Source organism: Asterias amurensis, chromosome 1, assembly GCF_032118995.1.
Source record: "Asterias amurensis chromosome 1, ASM3211899v1".
Classification (NCBI taxonomy): domain Eukaryota; kingdom Metazoa; phylum Echinodermata; class Asteroidea; order Forcipulatida; family Asteriidae; genus Asterias; species Asterias amurensis.
In genome coordinates, this window is record NC_092648.1 from 19962158 (window position 1) to 19988196 (window position 26039).

General features: G+C 38.6%; 3 protein-coding genes across 4 annotated transcripts in view; 2 read left to right on the forward strand and 1 right to left on the reverse strand.

The window, feature by feature from the left end:
* The first annotated feature begins 1167 nt into the window (after window positions 1–1167).
* On the forward strand, window positions 1168–10351 carry LOC139936049 (E3 ubiquitin-protein ligase FANCL-like). 2 transcript variants are annotated; one of them, XM_071930869.1, is made up of 10 exons: window positions 1168–1239; window positions 3055–3154; window positions 3977–4147; window positions 5673–5879; window positions 6595–6666; window positions 7137–7287; window positions 8098–8181; window positions 9267–9394; window positions 9846–9962; window positions 10213–10351. In XM_071930869.1, the coding sequence occupies exons 1-10, from the start codon at window positions 1220–1222 to the stop codon at window positions 10312–10314; spliced, it is 1152 nt and encodes a 383-aa protein (XP_071786970.1). In that variant the 5' UTR covers window positions 1168–1219; the 3' UTR covers window positions 10315–10351. The 2 variants fall into 2 exon arrangements, with proteins under 2 accessions (XP_071786970.1, XP_071786900.1); XM_071930799.1 differs by lacking the exon at window positions 1168–1239 and adding an exon at window positions 1746–2297.
* Window positions 10352–13940: 3589 nt separating this feature from the next.
* Window positions 13941–22922, reverse strand: LOC139935970 (serine/threonine-protein kinase VRK1-like). Its single transcript, XM_071930681.1, has 12 exons — window positions 22823–22922; window positions 22428–22505; window positions 21286–21426; window positions 20312–20367; window positions 19610–19679; window positions 19021–19217; window positions 18437–18535; window positions 17370–17502; window positions 16542–16674; window positions 15904–15962; window positions 14883–15407; window positions 13941–14099 (listed from the first exon to the last, which is right to left on the reverse strand). The coding sequence occupies exons 2-12, from the start codon at window positions 22465–22467 to the stop codon at window positions 13948–13950; spliced, it is 1605 nt and encodes a 534-aa protein (XP_071786782.1). The 5' UTR covers window positions 22468–22505; window positions 22823–22922; the 3' UTR covers window positions 13941–13947.
* A 78-nt stretch (window positions 22923–23000) lies between these two features.
* Window positions 23001–26039, forward strand: part of LOC139936185 (uncharacterized) — a 66933-nt gene continuing 63894 nt past the window's right edge. The window contains exons 1-2 of the mRNA XM_071930986.1: window positions 23001–23377; window positions 24323–24420. Of these exons, the coding sequence (XP_071787087.1) occupies window positions 23194–23377; window positions 24323–24420 (282 nt within the window). The 5' untranslated portion in view covers window positions 23001–23193. The remainder of the gene's footprint in view (window positions 23378–24322; window positions 24421–26039) is intronic.

Here is a 26039-nt window from a genome sequence, read left to right on the forward strand (position 1 = left end):
ACATACGCAGGTTCAGTGCATGCACGCTCGCTTACCGGGCGCACATACATATGGTTTTTGCATAGCCCCGGACACGATTGCATATGCAAAAGTGTCCGGAGCGGACAGTATTGCATGGCAGACACAATTGCATCTGACACCGTCTCCACTGTGTGTTATAATTTTTACTAGCTGATTGTCGTTTAGAGGCATGGTATCTATTTTACTTGTAATATTTTATATGAGGCCTAGTAAGTGTGTCCTTTTAATCATTGTGTGGGATTAACAAAAGATCATCCTGATCCACTGAGTTATTATGTCCACAGAGTGATGAGGGTATGCCTACTCATGGAGAATATGCACGAATACCCGTCTGTGATTAGCTATTTGACTTGTTAGTGTGGTCCTTTATATCACAGTTATATACACGGATCCTTGGGTTATGAATTTGTCTTCCATCATGGTTAAATCACAAAATAATGTGAGGGGGAAGGCTTTACCCGAAGCCCGTCTGCTTGTTAAATATCTCGAGTTAGTAACTATTCCTAACTTAGGATTAATCGAAGGTCTGCATGCTACAGTGCAGGGTTGGGACTCGTCCTAAGTCCTAAGATTAGTCTTAAGTTAGGAAGAGTTTTGTGAAATCGACGGCAGATATGCATTTATCACCAACGTTATGCAAGAACGTGATAAGATAGCTGATTGGTTATTATTTTGGGCGGCAAGAACTATTATCATTTACCCACGTGGACACAGTGCGGGAACGCATCTCGATATTCTATGAGTGAGGGCCCTAAAAAACCGGTTGGCAAATTTTATAAGCAACTTAGTTGGGAAATTTTACTCTGCCTACAATAACAGTTAAGCTCGTGAAACTTAGACTGTTCCAGTGAAAATAAACGGGTACCTGTTTTTCCAAATATGGGAAATGGCGCTCGTCACTCTTCGGGCCCGCCCGCCTCTACCTAGACTGAAAGCTTTTATTATTTGAAGTTCCCCCAAAGATCCTTGATATAGTTATGTGTATTATCAAACAACATTATAATTTATAGAAAAATAGGGAAACATGAATTATCTGATGCGAGAATATAATACGGCTCGTTTCAACGGCGGCCGCTTTGGCTCAACAATTCGTAAAATAAACGCCCTGCTCCGTCCCCGTCCTTCTTGACATGCCTATTTTCTGATGGAAGAGGGCGCTATTAATTTTATGATGTAAACAAGGGTCACTGAAGTGGCCATGAACTGTTTACCTGGCAAGTAAGTATGCTTTTATTTAGCTCACTTTCATTATACAGTATTCATCCTATTCCTAGTGATGTTGGGCATCCTAATGACGTTTTAATGCTGCTTAATTCGGCAACGCCCTCTTTGTTTGGCGGGATCTTTAATTTTTTATTTTAAGTTTAGTTTTTGACATGTCTGGTGTAGTGTAGTGGTCTGTAAATACTGTTGTTAGTGGGCGGTAATCGTACTCGTAGGAGGTCCTGTTCTCGAGGTGTCCCTAAAATCGTGGCAAATCTTTTGGAAAAGTTTCCGTATGGCGCCACCAGTTTTTCATTCGAAATAAAATAATATAGTATCTAATTTACCTGATTAATATATCCCTTTGTTTGTAAAAATGAGTGAAAAAGTGGTGGCGCTATACGGAAAGTTATCCCTCCTCTCCCTTGACCAGGTTGACCAAAACTTAGAAACACGTCAAGGCTCCACTGGATATTAATTTGCACTTGTAAATGCAAAAAGTTTAGTATTTTAGGCATTTCTGCAATGTACAAAAATATATCATAATGTTGAGGCCATATAAAAATATTTGCTCACCGAAAAAGTTTCATCAAACACTATTTTAATTCACAGTTCGTGATGATCAAATCATGTGACTGAATATTTTGCTGAGCATTCTGGCAAAAAAAATACACTAAGCTTTAAGTTATATCATTTTCTAATATTTTCGGAGATATATTATTCCATGATATGCTTTACTTTTGGGAAAAAAACATTAAAGAACTACAGATTTATTTTAAACACATGTAATGACACGGCGAAACGCGCGGAAACAAGGGTGGGTTTACCCGTTATTTTCTCCCGACTCCGATGATCGATTGAGCCTAAATTTTCACAGGTTTGTTATTTTATATAAGTTGTGGTCTACACAAAGTGTGGGCCTTGGACAATGCTGTTTACCGAAAGTGTCAAATGGCTTTAATTAAGTTTTTGATGGCGGCAGTGGCTATGATGAAAACAGCCAGCCACTCCACGCCAAAGCTCCAGAGATTGGTACTTTTAGAGCAATTAAAGTACACACAACAAATTTATAGGTAACATTATAGTTGGATCATTAGGCTTAGGGAAAAATAACCCTTTAATACTGACCTGATACCGAGCCATAATGCAACACTCTTTGTTTAAGTAAAATCTCAAGCTCCTCATGCAGGAGTTTGTAAAAGTACAAGTAATTGGTACAGGATCTAGTAAAAGGTTGTTTTTTATGTTTATAAGTGAAAGGTATTCTGCGAGCATTTGCATTTAGTAGTACTTAAAAATCCAATAATTGCTTTTATAATTACTAGTCCGACCATTTACTTATCCGAGTCAAGTAAAAAATTTAGTCAAATAAAAGATTATTTACAGAGATTTGAGCAAATGCGCAATCCTGTTCTTGACTTTATCGGTCTTTTGCTATATTAGACCATTTACTTGATAAGTAATTGCTAGATTTTATTTATACCGCCCAGTGTTTGCAACAGTATATATTAATAATAACTGTGGCTGCTTAGTCAAGCTTGGCCTTATACTATTAGTGCAAATCCACAATTGTCTACATGAAAATGTGGAGGCGATAGCGGAACGAACCTCATAGTTCTGGGTAGGAGTGGCTTGCGAGGATGTTTGTTAAAAAGGGAAATCAAGTCCCCCAAACCAGTCACTGCGCATGTTTACCGCTGGACACCTTTTAATGCATAAAATAAAAAATCTGTAAAAATTTGAACTCAATTGAACTAAAAACCATTATCCCAGATGCAAATTTATTCATGTATTCATACTTATTGATCCAATTGCTTGTTCTTCGGTCAGAATGGCGACCAAGCAGAATCAGAAGGTGTTTGAGATATGTCCAAGTCTGATACCTCTGAACAAACAGCAGACGTGCTGGGAAGGTTTCATAACTATCAAGGTAACTAATTATTTAGGTCATGCCCGAATTATCGGCTACAGCTATGGCTAGATTTCTGCTTCATCATGCTTAGAAGTCTATGGCCGTCCTGAGCACCACCCAAAATGCAACAGTCAGAGCTGTAACTGTAGCCGCCAATTCGGATACAGCCTTCTTAAAATTATCTAGACCACTGTAGGATTAACGTGAACAAACTGCTCTTGGTTTGATTATTTAAATCTTGCACAGTGTAGCCTGTTGGGCCCAGTAAGATAAGTACAAGTTGAACGCCCTGCAGCCGACTTCACGAAACGCTAGGATTAATCTTATAGAAAAAACTACATGTAGAGAGAGAACGAGTAGGATGGGTTCAATGCGTCCTAACACCTATGGATACAGAACTTAGCTCATCCTAAATCCAAAGATTAATCCTAAGTTAGGAAGAGTTTGGTGAAATCGACGGCAGAAAATTAAACAGGAGGATAGGGGCTCTTCTTTCTTCCTCTTTTTTTTCTCCGAAGGAGGAAAGAGCCAGACTAGAAACTTGCTGGCTTTTAGAACTCTTCGATTTTAATCATTTTGATTTATATTTTTTATATTGCCTGATTCTGTTTACTTGTATATACTGTATTTTTGTGAATTTAATTGTCTTTGAATCTTGGCCGAATAAATAATAGTAATTGTTTTTCTGGAATAATAACTTTTCAATCCACAAACTGTGTTCTTCTAAATCATCCAGAAAAGGGTCAAATAAATTCTGGTCATGCAATCTTCAAATAGTGAGTGATAAAGCTGATAAATGAACCCTAGTAATTTATTTTCTTGATTTTGGAAATTTTTAAGGGTCTTGATATGCATCTAAGAATTGAGATTCCTGAAGACGGTGATCACACGAGGGCCAAGTTGCTCGGTGATTGGCAACTCAACCAGTATCTCCATTCTCAACAGATTAGTAAACGATTGAAGAATACTCCAGACCTGTCTACATTTTTAAGTGAACTTAAACATATTATGGTAAGTATTATTTTGGTCTCGTAGTTTTCATTAACATTTAATTTTGATCTTGTTCGTTGGTTCTTAATAATCTGCGAGGATGTTTCTCAAGAAGGCCCTAAGTGAGATAGAACTGAACTTAAAGACACTGGACACCTTTGGTAATTGTCAAAGACCAGTTTTCTCACTTGGTTTATCTCATCGCACAAAATAACAAACCTGTGAAAATTTAGACTCAATTGGTCGTCAAAGTTGCGAGATAATAATGGAAGAAAAAAGAAACCCTTGTCACACGAGGTCTCATCCAAAATCAAATTAAAATATTTGCGTGGAAAATCAAAACTACATTACTTCAGAGGGTTTCTCACAATCAACAGCTGAGCTCTATTTAATAAGTAAGTTTTTATGCTAACAGTGATTACCAATAGTGTCCAGTGCTTTTAAGTCAACTTCATTGAAAGAACTGAAATTAAATTCCTAATGGCATCGTTCCTGGGGCATCTGTGGGATTTTATTCAGAGTCCTAACTATTCTGGGTATGAAGAACTGTAGGAAAGTATCTGTTCTAGCAGTTTGTTCTATAAACTGTTGGTTGTGTAGTCTACTCATGGAGGAAGGAAGAGAAGGAGCTCGAACGAAGGGACTTCAAAAGTCGAACCTGCGGTACTGCGGTCGTTTAACGACACCTCGTAATCACCCACATACCTCCACAGACAATGAGCGACCTGACGTATGTGAGTTTGCGCGTGCGCACTTGGTTCTTCACTCAACTATGGTGTTGTATGTCGTATGGATATAATACAGAAAAAAATACTTTTTTGAGACCTGATAAAAATTGTGTACACTTGTGCTCACCAAATCGAAAAACACAATTGAATACCAACCACCCTCGTGTGCTAATACCCAAATTTTGAACCACCTCTAGTGACTGGAAAGTCACAAAAAATGTAAAAATATGCCATGATGTTTCCGTGAAACACCACAAACGGTAAATGAAAACGTGTATATTCACAATTCTTGTCTCCAATGATTCAACTTTGCACGCAGGCAAGAGCGCACACTGGCGGTACCACACGTTCTGTACAAAGAGATTTTAATCCCTTTGTTAATCGGCCGTCCAGCTGGAGGTCTCTCATCTTTTTCCACTGGCCAGACAGGGGCATTGTCAGAGTATTCTTTTGTTACTCTGCGGTTTTGCGGGTCGTTTGAACTCCTTCTCTTCCTTCCTCCTTGGTCTACTATACCTTGCTGGTTTTGGAGCTATGGGTGGTTGTTTATTGTTTTGTTGAGATGAGTTGCCTTTTGTTTCTTGTATTAACAAAAATATTTATACTCGAGGGACCCAAATGATCAGTCAAACGACGGATGGTGTAGACTTTGTAAAGATGCAGGTTTGAAATAAATAGAAATACATATATATTTTTTTTTTAAGTATAAAAAATAAATAAGATGGTGCTCGAAATAAAGCAAAAACAAAAGGTATTGCCTTCAATTTTTTGAATTTCGAAAGTGGAATCACTTTTTGAACAAAATGTTCAAATTTTAGGAGCTCACAATGCAGCATCGTTATGATGGACAGAAAGAACGGACTAGCATGACCATGTCGACCCAGTGCTCCCAAGTGATGCAAGACATCAACCAATTAGGATGGGAGAAGCTGTCCTATGTGGATCCATCATTCAGACGTTTAGAGTTAACATCCAGGGGGGATAATGGCCGAGATCATTGTATCACAGTACATATGGATCCTCAGGTAAATCTTGTATTGTTATTAGTAGGTGAGGTTTGTAGTAGCACCATTTGTAAATCTCTTTGAGTAGAGCTGGTGCGGGAAAAAAATAATGGTCAACAACTCAGTGATTTAATCAGTATGCTCTGATTGTCTTCAAGAGAATGCTGGATACTGTTGCTAGATGATGCTTAAACACTGCCTAGGAGATTAACTTATAGTTAATATATTCTATATTTACATATATCTATCGATAGTGCACGATGGAGACCATCTTTATGGGTAACTTGGAGGCCATCTTTACGGGCAACTTGGGTTTTGGCTACGAGCTACTGCCTCAGGCAGTCTAACTTTTCTACCCAACCAAGTGATTCATCGTCCAATTGTGCAAGGACATTGATTGCTTAAAACTCATGAGTGTCGCACACATTATTTACACATAATACGTCGTACATTCAAACAATTTTCCCACAAAGATGGCTGATTTCTTTGTGTATTGTCAAGTGGGTAGTATCAACACAAATCATGGTGGTGTGAGGGTATGGGTTCAAACCCTGGCCAGGCTGTTCTTGTTGTTTATGCATAGTACAGACAGGTCTTTGCACTGTTGTATTTACATGTACCATAAATAAACCAAAGCGTTTAATGGTTTGAAGTGGTCGATAAATTCACCAGCAAATGTTATGAAAAAGAGTGGGATTAATTATTGAGTAATGATTTCCTTTCCCCCCTCTCTTAGCATCCAGTAGTGGCTCCAAACTGCACAACAGATCTACCTGGAGATGCATTTGAACTTCACTGGACGCGGAAAGTGAGTTTTTATTTCAACCATTCAGTTCTTTAGGGCAGTCGGGTTCGCAGAGTAGTTCCTTTTCCCACCTTCACAAACTGCAGTGAAATTTGAAGTTTCAAGGTCCAAAGTGGTCAAGGAATAGAGTGGTAAAGGTATGAAGTGGTTTAGGTACAAAGTAATCTGACTCCCTTGCTTGTCTCACACTTAGTCATGGTCATGAGGTTCAACTATTTCTCTTGCATTGCAAAGCAACAAAAAGAGAGAAGTTTTGACCACAATTTTCTCCTTAACTGCTAAGGTTAACAAATTTACATCAAGTTTGATCTGAACGCACAAAACATCATTGATGTTTGATTGATGATTAAAAAAATTTTTTTTATCTAACAGGTTATAATAATAATAATAGTAGTAATAATGAAATTTATACCGCGCAATTTTCATATTAAGAACAAAGATTACTTATTCTTCATTTGTGTTTTAATTCTCAGAGTTCGTTATCGGATATTTATAAGCAGTTTGAAGGGTGCTTGGAGAAGTACAAGGATTTCTGGGATACTGTGGGCGAGATTGACGAGCAGACATGGGTTCTAGAACCGGAGAAGCCTCGTCCTTCAGACACAGCCAGGAGAATTGCTCTAGGTAGGCAGTATGCTTTATCAATCAGTCTTGTCTATGTTATCTTTTGTCTAGGTGTGATATTTTCTATTTAATTATTTGTTTAATTTGGTTAGTTTGGCGACCATCACGCGACCATCCACTATAAATCTGCCTTCACACTGCATGTGTTAAGCACTGTATCCTCAGTACGTTCCTGAGATCTGTGAAAACAATCAACAGGCAAATTACTCTAATGGGATTTGAACCTTTACATAAGTCAACATTTCTTTGTTCAAAAGAAACTTTTAACAGCAGACCTGGGCCCAATTTCATAGCGCTGCTTAGCAGCCAATTTTGTGCTTACTGTGCGATTTCCATTTCATACTGCTGCTAACGCAGCACACTAAAAGGCATGCTAACCTTCTGGTGCTTACCACACTAAAATAAATGACGTCACAATGCAAATCCATGGTAAATGCGCAATATGGCCGCCCAATTTTTCTGCTCACCTGTGAAATACGCTTGCACCTTAGCAAATTTGTTTGCTACAGTAAGCACAAAAATTTGCTTACCGTTAAGCAGCGCTATGAAATTGGGCCCAGGTAGGTTCATGGGTAAATTTCTAAGACCAGTGGGTTTATCTTGTACGTACCATCTGATACTCATTATTTTCTATGCAATGGCTGGCACAGTATTTACTTATAATCTGAATCATTTGTCAATTAGGAAGAAATTGTAAGCTTGCGGGTACAACCATGTGTAAATCTCTTTTGTGCGAGGTTGGCTCTGATGAGAAGAGCCAGTGTGGTCTTGACATTTCAAACAATTCTTCCATTTGTCAATTGTTTGCAGGTAATAATTCATCCATACAAGTAACTCTGGATCCGCTCTACCCAAAGATGCTTCCCAAATTCAGATTTCTTGGCGCTGACCATGGTAAGAAATTTCCAATGTTTTTGATTTAATTCAAAATTATTTGTAAATGGTACAGTCAAAACTAACATTTAACTATCTTATTGTTTATCATATGTACATTTGTTTCTTTGATTTGATGACTTGTATATATATTTCCATGATTCTTTCTGGATCCTTCCCTTAATCCCTTTCCCCTCTCTTTTTCTATAAATGGATATGTATTTTTTTGTACTTGTTTTATGCCTCTGAAGAAGGTCCGGTTTGGATCGAAAGCTAGGGCCATCTACCCTACTCTTGTTATATTTCCATGATTTATATTGTTGTTTTTTTGTTTCCTTTATGTTGTCTTTGCTTCTTTGTTTTATTCTAATGTGAGATCAAGGGACCAAATTTAGTGGCCCTGCGTGCCTGTTCAGGGTTTCCCTTTTGCACAAAAATGTGTTTTGATTTTGGGGAAATAAAGGTAGTAACATAGTAATAAAAATCTGAATAAAAAATCTTATGAAATGTAGTTCAATGAAAATCAAAGATTGTTAAATTATATTCCCTTAACTTTGTCAGTGACTAGCAAGCAGGACCAGTTAGCTTTTCATTCCACTGGTTTGTCAGTTTCTTCATTAGTCCATATTCAATATTCCATATTAAAGCCAGTGGACACTATTGGTAATTACTCAAAATAATTATTAGCACGAAACCTTACTTGGTAACGAGTAATGGGGAGAGGTTGATGGCATAAAACATTGTGAGAAACGGCTCGCTCTGAAGTGCCATAGTTTTCGAGAAAGAAGTATTATTCCACGAACAAGGGTGTTTCTTCTTTCATTATTATCTCGCAACTTTGATGACCGATTGAGCTCAAATTTTCACAGGTTTGTATTTTATGCATATGTTGAGATACACCAAGTGAGAAAACTGGTCTTTGACAATTACCAATAGTGTCCAGTGTCTTTAAATAGGCATGCTTTTCATCACTGAACTTGCCAGCCGAACCACTTTGAGTGAATTTTGACTGGTCCTCAGGTTTTGTAACAGGCATTCAGCCAGTGGACTATTGTTAAATGAGAACACATACATATTAACCTTATTTTTGTTTTATTTATTACTAGTCATCAATCCATTACGTGAGAAGTTGAATAGCAATCTCAACGACTGGAACACAAGTAGAAGTCTACTCAGCAACCTGAAGTCAGTACTGAACGTTGAGTTTCCATCACCCTCATCTAGTCGTAAAGAGGTAGGACAAATCCCTCATATGGTATTATGGTTACTATTAATGTCATTGGCGATTGGTTTGAAGCATCGAATTCAAGTTTTGGTGGTTAATTCAGCGGAGTGTGGGCTTGAATCCCGGTAGTGACACACATGTGTCCTTGAGAAAGATACTTTACTATATAAGCTTCTCTTCACTCAGGGGTATAAATAAAATGGGTACCTGCTAAGGTAAATGTTGATATTGTGTATTCATGAAAAGGCCTTTGGAGCGCCATGGCAGCCATGGGCTGTATACTGCCCAGGGAACTGAGACAGATTACTTGAATGTTATTGGCTCAATGACCAGGGCACTATTGTAAAGCGCATTGAGACGTTGTGTGAATTGGGTCAATATAAGAACTAGTTGTTATTATTAATGTATAATGTCACCATTGTGTATAGTTCATGTACCCTTTTCTACTGATTGATCACAGGACTTCAGTGAAGAATGCGCCATCTGCTTGTCGTACCACCTAGAGGGCGCTATACCAGAACGGGCGTGCGACAGTCCTCAGTGCAACAAACCCTTTCATTACAACTGTTTGTATGAGGTAATATTTAACAAAGATCATGTTCTATTAATTTCCTTTAGATGTAGTTCAAATATCCGGGCACAAATATTAAAAGGTAAAAATATTTTGTTATCTTAGTGGATTATTTTTAAAGCTGTACTTTTTATAATTGTCACAAATTTAACCTCCATATCTTTTGTAAAGTTAATACGGATGGCAATAAATGTAAAATGATCGTAGTAATAATTATTGTGTAATAATTGTTTTGATTATTTTATTTTATTGTCAGTGGTTGCGCTCTTCTTCGTCAAGCCACCAAACAAATACCATATTTGGAGAGTGTCCATACTGCAGTAAGCCAATCAAAATCAAGAAAAATGACAGCAGGTGATACTAGAGGAATGTTGGAGTTCTCCAAATGTTATATGGAATAGCACTTCGAAATAAAGACATTACAAAGTTTGAATCTACATGCAACTTTTGGAAGTTTCTTTGGTGTCCTTTTTAATGCCGTTGTCAATACGGGCAAAGTTCGCTTAAGGACCAATGTTTAACGAGTGGTTGTTAAATCACGTATGTAGGGCATGCACACGGAAGTTGTAGTTTCTGATAACTGGTCCACTCTACACTGTGCTATGAATACAGCCGTTGGTAACCAGCGATGCGACAGAACCAGCGATGCGACGCAACTATATACATGTAGTCGACTAGCGTAGTCCATCATCGACTGAACATTTTCTGATAACTTGTTGACTTTGAACTATGCTATGAACAGAGCGGTTGATAACAATGCTCAGCAATGCCACCATGCCTGGTAGGCTGGTTCCATATAGTCGACTAGCTTACTCCAACTATCATTGACTAAACATTTTCTGATAACTTATCTACTTTGATCCACTACCATGCTTGGTAGGCTGGTTCCAAATAGTCCACTAGCGTAGTTGAATTATACTAGACAGTTTTACGAGATAACTAAGTCATCAAACTATGGTCAAGGATAGTCTTGGCACAATCTTGGCAAGAGATGCAGATGCTACCCACAGTTGCCTTGCCAAATGAAGATGTATTTGATGTTCTTGATAAATACCATGTCAAGGTTTTTTACCGTTTTCTCTTTATGCAGGAACTGTATTCAGCTGTAACTTTTGTTGTATTTTTCTGGATAATTTTGCCTGTAATTCAGCATTTTGTTGACAAAAAGTTTGGAGAGTTTCTCAATAGACCCCTTGCATAAAACAAAATGCTACAGAGACACTAAGGGTGCAGGTCACGTGCACGCTTTTACGTAGAAAGCTACAGGGACACTAAGGGTGCAGGTCACATGCACGCTTTTACGCAGAAAGCTACAGGGACACTAAGGGTGCAGGTCACATGCACGCTTTTACGCAGAAAGCTACAGGGACACTAAGGGTGCAGGTCACATGCACGCTTTTACGTAGAAAGCTACAGGGACACTAAGGGTGCAGGTCACATGCACGCTTTTACGCAGGCTTTTACGCAGAAAGCTACAGGGACACTTAGGGTGCAGGTAACGTGCACACTTTAGCGCACAAAGAACAGCTATCGTCCAATGATTTGCTTCGTTTGGTCTCAGAGAGAGAGAATTACGACATATGCAGGAGGTCTACTGTATGTTCACCATAGTCTGAATCAATATTAGACACTATAAAAAGTGTACAAAGCAGCAGATAAATTTACAACTGAGGGAGGCTTCTAAAACGTGTGTTTTGCAATCTTAACAAGTCAAATTTATTCAACTAGTCGTATCGTTTTAATTACACACAAGAAGTGAGTTTCTTTAGAAAGTAGAAGAAAAACTGAAGTACTTGAAAATACTTGGCTATATATTTACAGAGAAAGTGACCGCTACATCTTTGACATCTGTTAATCTACCCAATTAAAGGAGAATTGGTTCAAAACAAAATTTAAATTTCAGCAAAGTTTTGTTTTTTACACCTTTGTCAGAAAAAGAATTAAAAAGGGAAGACTTTTTTTCTTCATAATATGATTTCAGTATCTTTGATTTGAGCCCTCTTCTTGTGGAAGGTTTATCAATTAATCTTGTAATACCTCGGTAACAAATTGTGAAGTTTGATTGGTCGAGAACCAATCACGTGCCGTGCAACAAATACGCATGTACCACGGCTGCCGTCACGGCGGGTAACATGAGTGACGTTAACTGAGGGAACAGTGAGGAATGGTTTCTGGTTTGAACAACTGTTCAACTGCTTATTAAACTATGCATACTCCATCGTTATCATGTTTAAAGATAACAACATAACTCTGAGAAGAGGAATAATCATGTTACCAATGTATAACAAAACAATTGTTGCACGTTGTGATTTTGGGTCCATGGGTTTTGTACACCCTCGGCTGATAATGGCACCCTCGGCTTCGGGTGTACAAAACGCCATGGACCCCGTCACAGCGTGCAACAATTGTATATTGTTCAAGATGTGATGTCCCTGTATTGCCCTTTAGGTAACCTGAAACCAGACAAGTAAATGCTGTCAAAGTAGTTTTACTAAATGCGCGATAATGGCAAAATGCACATTAACAAGGCACTGAAAGATATTTCTTAAATGTGATCTAAGTTCTACTATAGGCACAATGAAAGGTATTATACATATTATACAGGATTGGTCAGGACTGGTTATTAAGATTATTCTGTAATTACTTTTTCTGTGAAATATTTCCCTCAGAAATGAAGTCATATTCAAAATATCTGTACCTGAAAACCTAAAAAAAAAAATGCAAATCTCACTACTTTCACAGGTTTATTTCATGTATGGTTGATCACCATACAAACAACCATGTAACAAAGTACAATTTCTTCTAAGCAGGGAATTGTAAAGAAATACTTTCTGTTAAGCAGCTCTATGAAATTGGGCCTTGGCATGCTCGATAATTCTTGCATTTGAAACATCTGCTCCAGAATGCGTGTGGTTTGAAGCCCACCCGAGTACCATTTGAAATGTTTTCCTCAAAGCAGTCACGAATCACCACGACGGTGTCAAGGTGAAAACCGAAAATTGCAACAAGATAATTGGTTTTTGACAGTGGCTAGATTGGTTTTAAAATATAAAAAGTAGTGCTAGACAGGCCTATTCAGTCCTTAGAAAACATTTTTAAAGGCAGTGGACACCATTGGTAATTACTCAAAATATTTATTAGCATAAAACCTTACTTGGTAACGATTAATGGGGAGAGGTTGGTAGTATAAAACATTGTGAGAAATGGCTCCCTTTGAAGTGGAGTAGTTTTCAAGAAATAAGTAATTTTCCACGAATTTGATTTCGAGACCTCAGATTTAGAACTTGAGGTCTCGAAATCAAGCATCTGAACGCACACAACTTTGTATGACAAGGTGTGATTTTTTCTTTCATTATTATCTAGACGACCAATTGAGCTCAAATTTTCACAGGTTTGTTATTTTATGCATATGTTGAGATACAGCAAGTGAGAAGACTGGTCTTTGACAACGACCAATAGTGTCCAGTGTCTTTAAATAAGTACAAGGGATAACCTACATGTCCACCTGATGCAGGTTGTTAGAGATCTTTCAGGCTAATCAATCACATTTTCTGATTTTTCGAAAAGCAAAAAAGAAAAACGGAAATCAGACTCAAGCAGGAAGACTGTGTACATGTATTACTTAAAAATTTGTGTCCAAAACACAACCAGACAGCGTTGCATAAACTTGTAGCTCATCATGGTCCAACTCCCACCAAATGGTGCATCTCAGTAGGCATTGAGGTCCAGGCATAGTCTTAGCCAACCGCACCCACAGTAATTGCCTAGGTACCCCGTGCTTTTTGCAAAGTTCCAATACAAATTTACATTTTCCTCATAGAAGTGCCCCTTAACCAGAGGAAAATTGCTGTGCCCCTTCAAGAAAGAAATTAGAGGCTTGGATGTGCACTGTGAAGGGGTCTCTAGTATCAAATGGCTACAACAAAATACACTGCTTTGTGTGAAGCAATGTGTTGCTCAACTCTTTTTGTCACCCATTGTCTATTTTCGCTCAGCGTTTCCTCTTTATTTTGGGGGTCTGTTTGACTCCAGGAGATGTTTGTGTAGACGAGGTTGCCACAGATACAGGGAATTTGCGCTTCCTTTTGGTGAAGATTTCTCCCGTTGCAGCCGAGGGGGTTGTTTCAGCTTTACTTTTCACTACTGCGTAAAAAACAGATCAAGATCCATGTTTGAGTGCAAAAAGTAGTGTGTAAAAACAAAATCTTCCAATTGACCCCTTGCACGCACGTCACACGCTGTGACTGTGCCACGCTCACCATTTTGGTGGTCAATAGGGTTACCTGTATACGCCGCGTCGCACTAAAATAGTGCACAGAGTGACATTGCCCACTAGTATGGTGCATCCAAGATTATTCTGATGATGACGTCGGGTGAATTGGGTCAATACACAATTGATGCAGTACATCTTCTTGATAGAGGCAGTGATAGGATAACATTGTAGGGTCTATCGTCTGGCACTTTTCAAAAATCTAACTAGGTTGTTTTATGGTATTGCCAGTGAGCCAGTTACTGACAGTGTCGAGGTTAAGAGCTCCGGATTCAAACTCTGGCGTTTCTGATCAGTCAGAGTGTAGGTTTGAATCCCAGCCGTGACACCTGTGTCCTTAAGCAAGACACTTAACCACGATGCTTCGCAAAGCCATTGGTCCCATGTGTTGTGTAACGTACGTAAAAGAACCCAGTGCACTTATCGAAAAGAGAAGGGGTTCACCCCAGTGTTCCTGGTTTGACTGGCAGCATATTGCGCCACAGCACCTTTGAATGGTGCTATGTAAAAGGAGTAGATCTCATAATTTAAATGCAGGAAATACTGTATGTTTAGGCGCCTTGAACATCACTGAGTGACGGATATGCGCCCTATAAGAAACCACTAATATTATTATCAGTGTATTTTTCTCTTGAGTTTTGAAAAACTGTACACACCTTTTGATCTCACAGGAGATTTCTTGGTTGCATAAGGTTGGACTTTGGGTTTGGGGGCTGGACCCCTCTTAGCAGCAGGACCTTTCTTGGCCGCACCTGAAGCAGTTTTAGCTGATGGTGACCTCCCTGGCGACCTCGCTGTTGACCTCCCCGGTGACCTCTCAGTTGAACTCCCTGGTGACCTCCCTGTTGTCTTAGTAATTGGTTTCCTGCTGGCTGCAATCGGTTTTGCTTTGGGGTTCTTGGCTCTTGGGGAGTCCGAGTTTGATGAACTGCTTGAGAGGACTGCCTTTCTCCCCCTCCCTCCTTTTGCAATTTTTCGGGGCGAGTCGACCTCATCACTGTCATTTTTGCGTTTTTTAGCGGTTTTGTTGACAACGACGGGAGAGACAAAGTCTAGTTTCCCATCTACTTGACCTCCTGAACGCGTGATGGCTTTTGTGAAGAGCTCCTTCATCTGTTTGTAGTTGGGTACCTGTTCATATTGTAGCTTGCTTACGTACTCCATATATTTTTGCAGCTCAGCTGACAAAGAGAGAGAGAGAGATAAATCCATCCTATTTTACAATGAAAACTCACTCTAACTTGGATGTAAGAATTGGGACAGACTGCATTGTGGAAGTGTCTTGGACGAGCGATTAAGAGCAGCGAATTCAAACTCTGGTGTTTCTGATCAGCTGAGTGTGGGTTCGAGTCCCCAGCCATGACACTTGTGTCCTTAAGCAAGACACTTAACCATTGCTTCGTCCTTCGGATGGGACATAAAACCGTTGGTCCCATGTGTTGTGTAACGCATGTAAAAGAACCCAGTGCACTTTTTGAAAAGAGAAGGGGTTCGCCCTGGTGTTCCTGGCTGTGGCTGCTGTATGCACCGTAGCACCTTGTAAACCCTAAGTTTGTACATAGTTGGGTCTTTCAATAACCTATCTTTCTGAAAATTTTGATATACTCGGCGCGTTGAGTACTGTGTTTGCTAGATACGTGCGCTATATAAGACTTTGATATTATTACCAACACTCACCTGGGTGGCCTCCTTTTGGGAAACAAGCTTTCATCAAAGAGGTGACATTGGACATAAATCTAGAGAAAAAAAAAATTACCAAAAGATTTATAAAAGCATGGTCTAGTAATTGTGATTATCTGAGAAATGTTCTTCACAAATGACGCTTTGTCTCTTGATGCCATATGTCCACAGTGTTTAGACAAATCCCTTTAAAGCCAACATTCCACTGAAGACATTGCATGGAGTAGTCGAAAGAATACTTCATATCTAACTCTACTTTGTTCAGCCTAAAATAATTGGTAACTACTATTTACACAGGGGTATACATTCCTGAAAATGAAGCATTCCTGAAAATGGCTTGCGACCCTTGGTTCCACCTTGTGTTACACCCTGAACCTCCCAGATGGTTTCAGGTTTTCAGACTTGACTCATCACCAGAAATACAACACCCTGTTTGGGCACAATGTGAACTATTTCTCTCCCCCTTTAGTTATTGCTAAACTTCTTTCACAGACATTTTAATGCAAGGAACGTTTGAGAAATCAGGAAAAAGCACATGTCTGTATACACTTGAAATATTTCCCGACTGTTTTGAGTTTTCTCTTGCCGAATCTGGCATCTACTAAAAGTTCCATAATAAATAGGAAAAAACTCACTTTGTCTTTTCATTGGTGAGGTATGTGAAGTCTGTGTTATTGAGTGATATCTTGTGTTCCCATGGTAAGCAACCAGTCAGCCACTGTAAGATGACATAACCAAGTATCTCCATATCACCACGCCTAGAGGGGGCTGAGACCAGATGGAAAAGATTAGAAAGAAGTGATGTAAAATCTACAAAGAAGACAAATCACTTGTGAGGAATTAATATTATGTAGGATGCAGACTTTATTATAATTTGAATAGTTGGATCATCCATGCAGCTGAAAAGCTGAATTGCAAAGACCCATTGACCCAGCCACATGGACCCATAAATGAACAAGGAGCACAGCCTGAGATCGAACGTGTTTGATTTCTGTTAAGGAAGGAAAAAGCTGAGGGCTTGGAGAAAACCCTAGTGGCATTGGAGAGAACCAAATATTCACATGGTCTTTGCCGGGAATTGAACCAGGGCCACAGTGGTGAGAGGCGAGCGCTTTACACACAAGCCACTTTGTGGAATATTCAGAGTACTTAAATTGTACAAACAAAACCTTCAGTCAAACCTTTACTCCTAACTTGGGATTAATCTTAGGACTTAGGACGGGTTCAGTTCCGTATCCAAATACGTAGGACGAATTTAACCCATCTAACTCGAGTTAGGATTAATCCTAGCGTGAAATCGGCTGCAGGGGGTAATAATTTTGGAAGCGCTTTAAGGAGCCCTTGGTTGTGGAAAGCGCTGTATAAAAAGTTATTATAATTCTTATTATTGTTATACCACTTTTGCCTCGTTGCTTCATATTTCACTATGGCGCGTAGAACAACTAAATACTATTGCTACTTACTGACTCCGTTATGAGCGTCTCTGCTCGTGAATTCTGGCGTTCCATCGTGGGCCTTCTTAGGGTCAGCTTTGTACTCTCTATGTTCACCATTTATGCTGAATCTCGATGCAAGACCATAATCAACTAAAAAAACCTACTCAAGAATAAAAGAGGGGGGGAAACAAATGATTCAATTGGAATAAGTAGGATTTGAAACTTTGCATGGTGGAAATACGATATGGAAATGTTTGCGGTAACACCATGTAATGACTATCTCTAAATGAGTTGGGAGGGTTCTGAAGAGAACCGTTGGGTTCAACTTGACGTTTCGATCAGTATGCTTTTCAGAAATTGGAATAGGTATGTCAGGGCGGGAATGCTTGAGGAAAATGTTCCGCCGCAGAAACAAAAAGTCTTTGCTGATGATATTTAAAAAATAATTCTAATCGACTTAACAAGAGAAATTTTAATTATCTCTTGAAATAATCAAACAAAAAATTTGATTTGATATTCTTAAAAGCTTTAGCCTTTTTAGCCTTGTGATTTGTTTACACCTCTGGTAAACATTCTCTGTTTTAGAACACGTAGTTGTTATAGGCAAATTGGGCTTTTTATTTGATGATATATGCAAGAAAAATGTAATAATTTGACTTGGCTTGGATTAAACATACAATCTTCAAAGACTAAGTTCTTCTAAGAAAAAAATGCTTTACATTGATGAAATTGGTGATAAGTGATGTTTGAAGGATAAGTATAAACTTTAATAGTAGCTTTCTTTAGAAAGAGTGTTAGCTGTGAAAAGAGCCGGTCTGGTCTCAACATTTTCGAACAGTATACTTTGCTTGTGTTCAGTAGAAAGCTTTCAGGAGAAAGTTTGCTATTAGTTAGAGTTTGTTCTTATGAAATAGGTGATCTTTGGTAAAATGATTCACTGCTAGCTTTGGAACTGAGAGTAGCGAAAACTTTAGGCATGCAGCAGATACGCATGCATGTTATACAAAATGATTTACTAATAGAATCGCTGCTTAGGCAGCTCTGGGGTCCATCAAGCAGGAAATCACAAAAATTGTGTCTTAGATTGACCATACCTTGTTCTGGTCCTTTGCTTCAAACCCAAGTAAGATATTAGCACTCTTGATGTCTGCATGAGCGTATCCCGTACTGTGTAAATACTCCAGGCTGTCCAGCTGGAAACAATGGAACAATTCACACTCACAACATTAAAAATAAAGTTACTTTCTCGTTAGTGTTTGGTTTAACCATACACTCATGTGACAAGCACAGTATACACAGTGTAGGCATGATATTTGGTTCCTGGAACCAAGTAGGGAAAGGCTTTTTGAGTACGAGAGCGATAGTGTTAGGTTTATTATACTTTTCAAGCTATTTAATCTCAATTTTTCTGATTTATTTATTCTGGTTAAGAAGCCAAGGACTCTCAGAAAAGTGAACTTGTTGATCACATTTTGCTTTTACTATTTCGAGCCAAAACCTGTCAAAGGTTAGAGTTTGAGGCATAGCTAGTCAAGAAAATAACAGTGAGGTCACAACTTAAGGAAAAGTACACCATCGTTTTTTTGGAGACTTAATAAATTCCCAAACTCTAGGTTTTTTTTATAACAGTGACAAGATCTAAATTGGATTTGAGGAGCTACATGGGGAAAAAACTTACTATTTGAATGGCCAAAGTAAACGCAGTCTTTGGAGTAAACTGTTTGTTACTTGCAAGGTACTTCTTCCAGATGTCTTCACCAAATCGTTCCATGACCAGGAAGCGGAAATCTTTCTTGCCTCTTGTGTGCATCCCCGAACCGATGAACTTCGGCACTCCCAGGTGGGATAATTTGTGTTTCTGTTTCCACTCCTCCACTGATAAAAATACAAAACAAAAAAAGTTATTCATTGAAAGAAGAAAACTTGATTAACAGAGTTGTTTTTTTCCATTATGACTTAGGACCGGAGAAGAAAATCCACAAGTGGCTTGGGTGGAACTCAACACAGGACGTTTCGGCAACTTCTATTAATAATCATAATAATTATATAGACTTGTAATGTGCAAATATCCACCCTGCTGGGTGTTCAACGCGCAGTAAAACCAACCAAAACAAAACAGAAACAACAAAATTAGTCGTTGAAAACCTGTGACATAAGATAAGTTTTGAGAAGGTTTGAATTTTGTGGTACAAAGACAGGATCGAAGATAAGTGGTAGAGAGTTCCAGTTACCAGAAAGATGTAAAATAAGGGGATGTGAACACATACCTAGATCTGGTTTAGCACCTCTCTGGTAGAAAGCCTGCTCCACAAATAACGGACCATTATCTCGTGGTTCCTGTAAAGAAAATGCATCTTATTAGTCTTGTTTCAAGATGCTATGACGAACACGGTCACCTGTCTGAAGAAGCTCCTAGCTAAGGAGTGAAACTATGTAACAGATGTAGGGTGTCGTGGCTTAACGGGGATAAGAGCACCGAACTCAAGCTCTGGTGTTTCGATTCACCAGAGTGTGGGTTCGAATCCTGGTCATGACACTTATGTACCTGAGCAAGACACTAAACTATAATTGCTTCTCTCCACCCACAGGTAAATAGGTACCTCTGAGGGCAGAGATGGTTCTTGTGATGATTGATTTAGTCGAGTAGGGCATACTCCCCAGGGAGCTGAGATAGTTTAATGAACGAATTAAGGCCCAGTGATCAGGGGTAATAATGTTGGAAGCACTTTGAGACGTTCTTCGGATGTGAAAAGGGCTATGGCTATATAAAAACTGGTTATTATTATTACATAATTTGTTATTTGTACAAACAGATCTTTTAATTCTTGATTATCAACAATCCAGATGAATTTATTTAATGAACAACAATGCTATGTGTTTTAACTCTGAAGTGAACATTTGTTAAAATGAAGAAATGTAGTTTGCAATAGTAAAATGTTTGAATAATGATGAAAGGAAACACAACTTACTATTTTGACAACATATTTGGCATCTGAACCAACTGAGCCAGCCGTGGCCTCGTCAGCTTCAAGGAACACAAAAAAGAAAAAAATACATTTCAACATAAATAAATAAACTAACAGACAATTTTACTGATCATAACGGTTTAAGAGAAAAAGGGAAATGATATTTGATAAAGTTGCTTGGTGGTAATAATGAAGATGGCAAAGATTATTTCTGCTCGGTCTCTTTCATTCGGGAATCCCATCAGTGATTTCACTGCTCTCCCTGTAGACTTGATGACAAGTCGTTAGGCGCTGCCTATTTGTCTGCCTTTCATGCAACAGTCACAGTGCGATGTTACACATGCAACAGTCGTAGGTAGCGCGAGAATTGCGACTGACTCACACACACATACTGGGATCGAGGGTGTGTGTATCGTCCCCGCAGCTACACCGCGCTGTAACTACACACCGCGCTTAACAATTACCGTCTTGACTTCAAGACTACTCTCCCTGGAGCCTCTGAGAGTTGGAAGAACAAGGGTAATTGGTGTTCATTCTTTAGTCAGTCCAGTTCCTATCATCAGCCATTTATCCCCACTAGTTTAGATATAGTTTCCCCCATTTCATCCACAGTCTGTTTTCTGTTTCTGTTTAGCATCACCTGTTTGTCTTGTCTCCATGTAGTTTGTCTGTCTAGGCTGTCTTCTACAAGCCTTGGCTTAATCTGACAGACTCATACTCTAGCTTATTTTTGTCTTCTTAGATTAAGTCTTTCCCCTCCATCTTATATGCTATTATTTCCCCTGAAGGTATCATTCTAATTTTCATTTTGAGAAGAGGAGTATGAAATAAATGTTGACTTAAATACCAGTTGCTCTCAAAGAGGATCAACCAAAAAACAGGGAACAAAAGTCCAACACTCATCAAAGAGGTGAATCCTACCAGGGACCTTAAAACACTGACGGTCGGATCTGGCAAGTTTTCCAATATTTTCTCACCAAGGTAAAGTTCCCCAAAGCCTCCTTTCCCGACCGTTGGTCCAAGCTTCCATTCTTTCTTATAAAGATCTTTCAGAATCTCTCCAGCTGGAATACTCTCCGGCAGCTTGTACGCCCTGGGACCTCTCTTCTTTGGTGCCGCTAAAGAAAAACCAGACAAAATGATTATTTATACATAGACCAAGTAACTGGGGCACTGTACTCCTTTTTTTCCGCAATTTGTCAGTGACCGATAATGACGAAATTTTGAAAAAAGGAGTACAGCACCCCAGTTACTGGTTCTGATTTATACATAACTTTGGTTTCAATAAAGATCTCCTGAGCTAAGTTATGTTCAGATATACATACACAGCACAGAGCCCAATTTCATACAGCTACTTTAAAGCAGCAATCATTGCTCGGCCATCTTTTTTCAGTTATAATTTATTAATCCAAGGCCATGTTCAAATTAGCAGCATTATACCTTTAGCATGTCCAGTATCAAGGAGGATTAAGGAGAAGATCAACTGAGGTTATCAAACTTTCAAACACAAAATAGATGCAATACACAAAATACTAAATCAATATATGTAAAATGTAATCATGGGAATGCTTGTGATTCATTATATTTTAATTGTGTATGTTTGTAGCTCAATTCAAACCTCTTGATGAGGATCATGGCTCACGATTGTCACAACTAAAATTGTGACAGCATTTTGGACCTGTCCAAAAATACTTAAAGTTATCAATATCAGTTACAAGCTTGACTTGGAATCTGAAAACAACAATCATTAAATTGTTGGAAAAATTTTAATTTATTGATTGACAGCACAGCACAGCACAGTGCAGCAAGCATTCTATTGAAATTAAGTTATTGAACAATTTACTTACTAGTTACTCCTACTACTAGTACTACTACTACCTATAAATAGAACTATGATGGTTCGTTCCGCTATATAGTCTCGACCTCCACGTAGAGACGATAGCGGAACCTCCATGGTGGAACGAACCTCATAAAAAAATCATATAAATAGTTCTACTTCTATTTTTCTAATCTAGCTAGCTAGTAGTACAGTGAGTGTAGGCCTAGCACTACTCTATTTTTCTAGTAGTTTTAGTACGTAGCGTAGCCGTCCCGTAGCGTAGGGGAACATTTTTCTAACCTTTCTTGGGTTCTTCCTTGGCAGCAGCCTTCCTAGGCATGATGTCTGTACTTGTGATGAGGATACTTTCTAAATAACCTAGAGCACACAGACAAATCAAAATGACAACATCAATTTGGTGCAGCTAACACTTTCTTGAATTTGATACTGGTTTTTGAGCGCAAAGTAGAAACCCGCGCATTTTCGAATTTGTCCGGATAGTGCAAACATCTTTTTAGGCTTGCGCGTACAATTTACGAACTTCTGTGCAGGTTTCTGCTGACTATGGGCTCTCAACAACAATCACACTCAAAACATCATGCACATTGAAAACTATGAAGAGTGACTGCCATATCGCTGTAATAATTATAACCACTTCAGTTTATTTAAACTACAGAAAAAATACAAGAACAAACCTCAACCAAGCCTTGAAATTAAATTCAGGGAAACCCCTTTTCTTCAGTTTACGAATCTCGCGGTTTATTGAACAAAATTTTACTTTTCTGACTTCTCCCCTGTTTGATTGAGAGAGCGCCCTCTGTCTACAATAAAACGCCAGCTGCATGCTCCACAGATAAAATTGGAATGTAAACATGGCGTTCACCACGTAAAGGGAATTTTGTGAAGCAGTTTCTCGAGTTTATTAATCCATTCATGTTAAGATTACATGACTCAGGCCAGGATGTAATTCTATTGAGATTATCACGCAGCTAGCTTTCGGACAGTGATTTCAAATTGACTGCTTAGGAATGCGTTTTGGTAGTCTAAAAACGAGGCGAAAGAAATAATGGAAAACCAGCCGAGCGTAATGCCTGGGCCGATCATCAAGCCGACGGCGGCGAGTGAGGACGGCAAGTCACCCAACGTGTCGCCCTCCAAGAAAAATAAACTTCCCGGACGACATGTGATGTTTGCTGAAGACGAAACTATTGTTTCAAAAAAACTCGACCCTCCAAACCCATGGAGACATGGTAGGGTTTTTTAGTTGTAACTTGTAGAAATTAATTTGTTTTTCCATATATGCACCTGCCATGCCATGCCTACCAATTGAGTACCAATTTATAATTATATTAATTAATTGTTTCAAACAAAACAATGTTTGGGTTTTACGTGGTAAGCGTGGTAAGACAAGAGCAAAATTAATAATAATTTTTAACGAAAACTCTCTAACATTTTATAATAAGGGAAACAAAAGTATGATTTTTAAAGGGGCGGGGCAAAACCTAACCTTGACCTTGTTCCAATTTTGATTTCTAGATAGAAATATCCGAGACCACTGTTTGTGTTTCTTTATAAAATCATGGTTGTGTAGATTTTTGTTAGGTTCCCATTTTTTGTTTTGTACCTGGTTATAATGTTCAAAACCAGGAAAATTATCTTTATGTTTTGCCTACTTTAATTAATAATATCATCCGGTCCCAGTGACCGAAACACAAAAACAAATTGAATCAATCATTCATTGTTGAGTGTAATTTTACGTTACTTAATCATAGACAGTCACATAGTGACTGCCTGACAGGGAGGCCATTGAGCATTGAGCATTCCAAGGAGCAAGGAAGCACACACCACCTATAAAGCAGGCTTAGAGATAGCCCAGGTTGGACTCCTCCGTTGCATACAACGCTGTGTCCTTCAAGTGCTAGCTTTGAGAGTTTAGAGGCAACTCCTATCAAATAACAACTCACTGCTGGATTCTGTCTGTCAAGAAAGGATTATACAAAGACTTTTAGGTAGAACTTCAGAACATTTGCCACTGATGTTTGATTTTGTGTCTTTGTTTAATAATAATAATAATAAAGAATAAAATGCACCAAAATGAGGTGCTCAAGGCGCATAGGAGGGGTAAATAAGACAAATAGACCAATTACACATAGGCGAGATTAAACAATATGGTTTTCAACTTAATCTTGTTTCAGCCAAAGATATCAGTTCCGAGGAACTTCAGGCAGCGTATCAGGCAGCCTGCTATACAATGAAGCTCAAACCAAATACCAAGATAGTTCAACAACTACAGGTAAGCCCCCGTCTCAAATCAATCTTGATTCAATGCTGTAAAGTTCAAAAACATTTATTTGGGTTATTTTGATCAGAGCATTTGGGCTTATTTTATTGAAACATTGAGTCGTTACTGATTCTATTACAGAATCACTCATCTAGAGAGATTTTCTGCGTATCACTTTTCTTCACTAGATCGATCTCCACCATGCCTAGCTTCCAATCGCTCGTGTCAAGTTTCCAATCCTACTCATGTAGGCATAATGCTGTTACCCCAAATTTCACTAGGTTGTATTCAGAATTGCAAAGGTTGGAGTTTGAATCCCACCCGAGTAATGCCTACAGGTGATTTTTTTTCACATAACACTGGAAGTACTGAGTTTACAGTGCTAACACACATCGGTGTATAAGGGTAAAAGCCAAAATGTTTATCCTGGATGTAAATTTAGCATCTATTTAATAGGTTGTATTCACTATGCAAAGTTTAAAATCCTCCTACTCAAGTACAAGTTGTTATCGCAAACCTCACTAGACTGTATCTCCACCATGCAAAGGTTCAATCAGGATTCTAAGTTGCAGTTAGTACCTTTCTTCTTTTACAGGCCAGAAACTTCAATTTTTCTTTTTTAATTCCATTAAAATTTCGAAAAGGAGGGTTTTAAAAGCCAAGTTTACAAGGTTGGATTTGTGTCAGTTCCACTGTAGATGCAGTAACTGTTCACATGGTGTGTATTAAAATACCCTGCCTGGTGAACTATGATCAGTTGAATATTAATTACAATAACATACATAAATGCACTTGGCTCTCCAGATTGTATCACGATAAATGGTATCATGCTGGTATACAGATTGCACTGTGTACCTAAACATTATGACACAGCAGCAGCAGCACACAGATGGCAGATATTTTTAGTAAATTGATAATTTAGTTCCAGGTTAAACATGTAGAGTCACTGGTACTTGTAATGCCTATAATCTCCACACAAAGGTTGTTTGCGTAAATAAAAAATAAGGATACTATAGCTGTTAAAGTAAAACCGAAAAATACACGGCTGATATATTACGAGCTGAATTGAACACAAAAGAATTAAACGACAAGATAGAATTAACTCTTGCAAACTGCTTACCAACCAAAATGACCTATGGTATAAAGAACAACAAAATAGTTAATTAGGCCTCAAATTTCATCTTTGAGAAAGCAAGACAGTTCATTTTTAAAAGGGCAAGCTTCCATTGTAAAATCTTAAAGTATGTGATAGTTTTAAAGGGGCACTAAGGCGAAGACCAGGGCACTACGAGGCCTCCTTGTTATTCCAGGCCTGGTAAATGGCCTGACAGTTCAATCAACCCTAGCAAAGTTTTTCTTGAAGACTTATACACCTTTATCACGCTGTTACCATCTTGGTCACCATCTTGGTCATCATCTTGGTCGCCATCTGATTCCATAACAGTTATGAATGCTAACATTCATTGCGCAAACATGGCACCAGATTAATATTTCGTCCAGCCTCAGTTTGGTTACAATGACTTGGAATGGAGTAAAATCAAGATAGCCACACCCTGATGAAGGTCTATAACACCACGCATAAATTACATGCAAGTGTAACAGAAGCAGTCAAGTGGAAATACAGGCAAACA

Coding starts and splice junctions, on each gene's coding strand:
- LOC139936049 (XM_071930799.1), top strand. CDS start 2,176: ATGGCTTTAATTAAGTTTTTGATGGCGGCAGTGGCTATGATGAAAACA. Junction 8,182..9,266: donor ATTTCTTGGCGCTGACCATG/GTAAGAAATTTC, acceptor ATTTATTACTAG/TCATCAATCCATTACGTGAG. Junction 9,395..9,845: donor CCTCATCTAGTCGTAAAGAG/GTAGGACAAATC, acceptor GATTGATCACAG/GACTTCAGTGAAGAATGCGC.
- LOC139935970 (XM_071930681.1), bottom strand. CDS start 22,467: ATGCCTAGGAAGGCTGCTGCCAAGGAAGAACCCAAGAAAG. Junction 20,368..21,285: donor CTTTGGGGAACTTTACCTTG/GTGAGAAAATAT, acceptor TGTTCCTTGAAG/CTGACGAGGCCACGGCTGGC. Junction 18,536..19,020: donor TTACTTTGGCCATTCAAATA/GTAAGTTTTTTC, acceptor CATTGTTTCCAG/CTGGACAGCCTGGAGTATTT.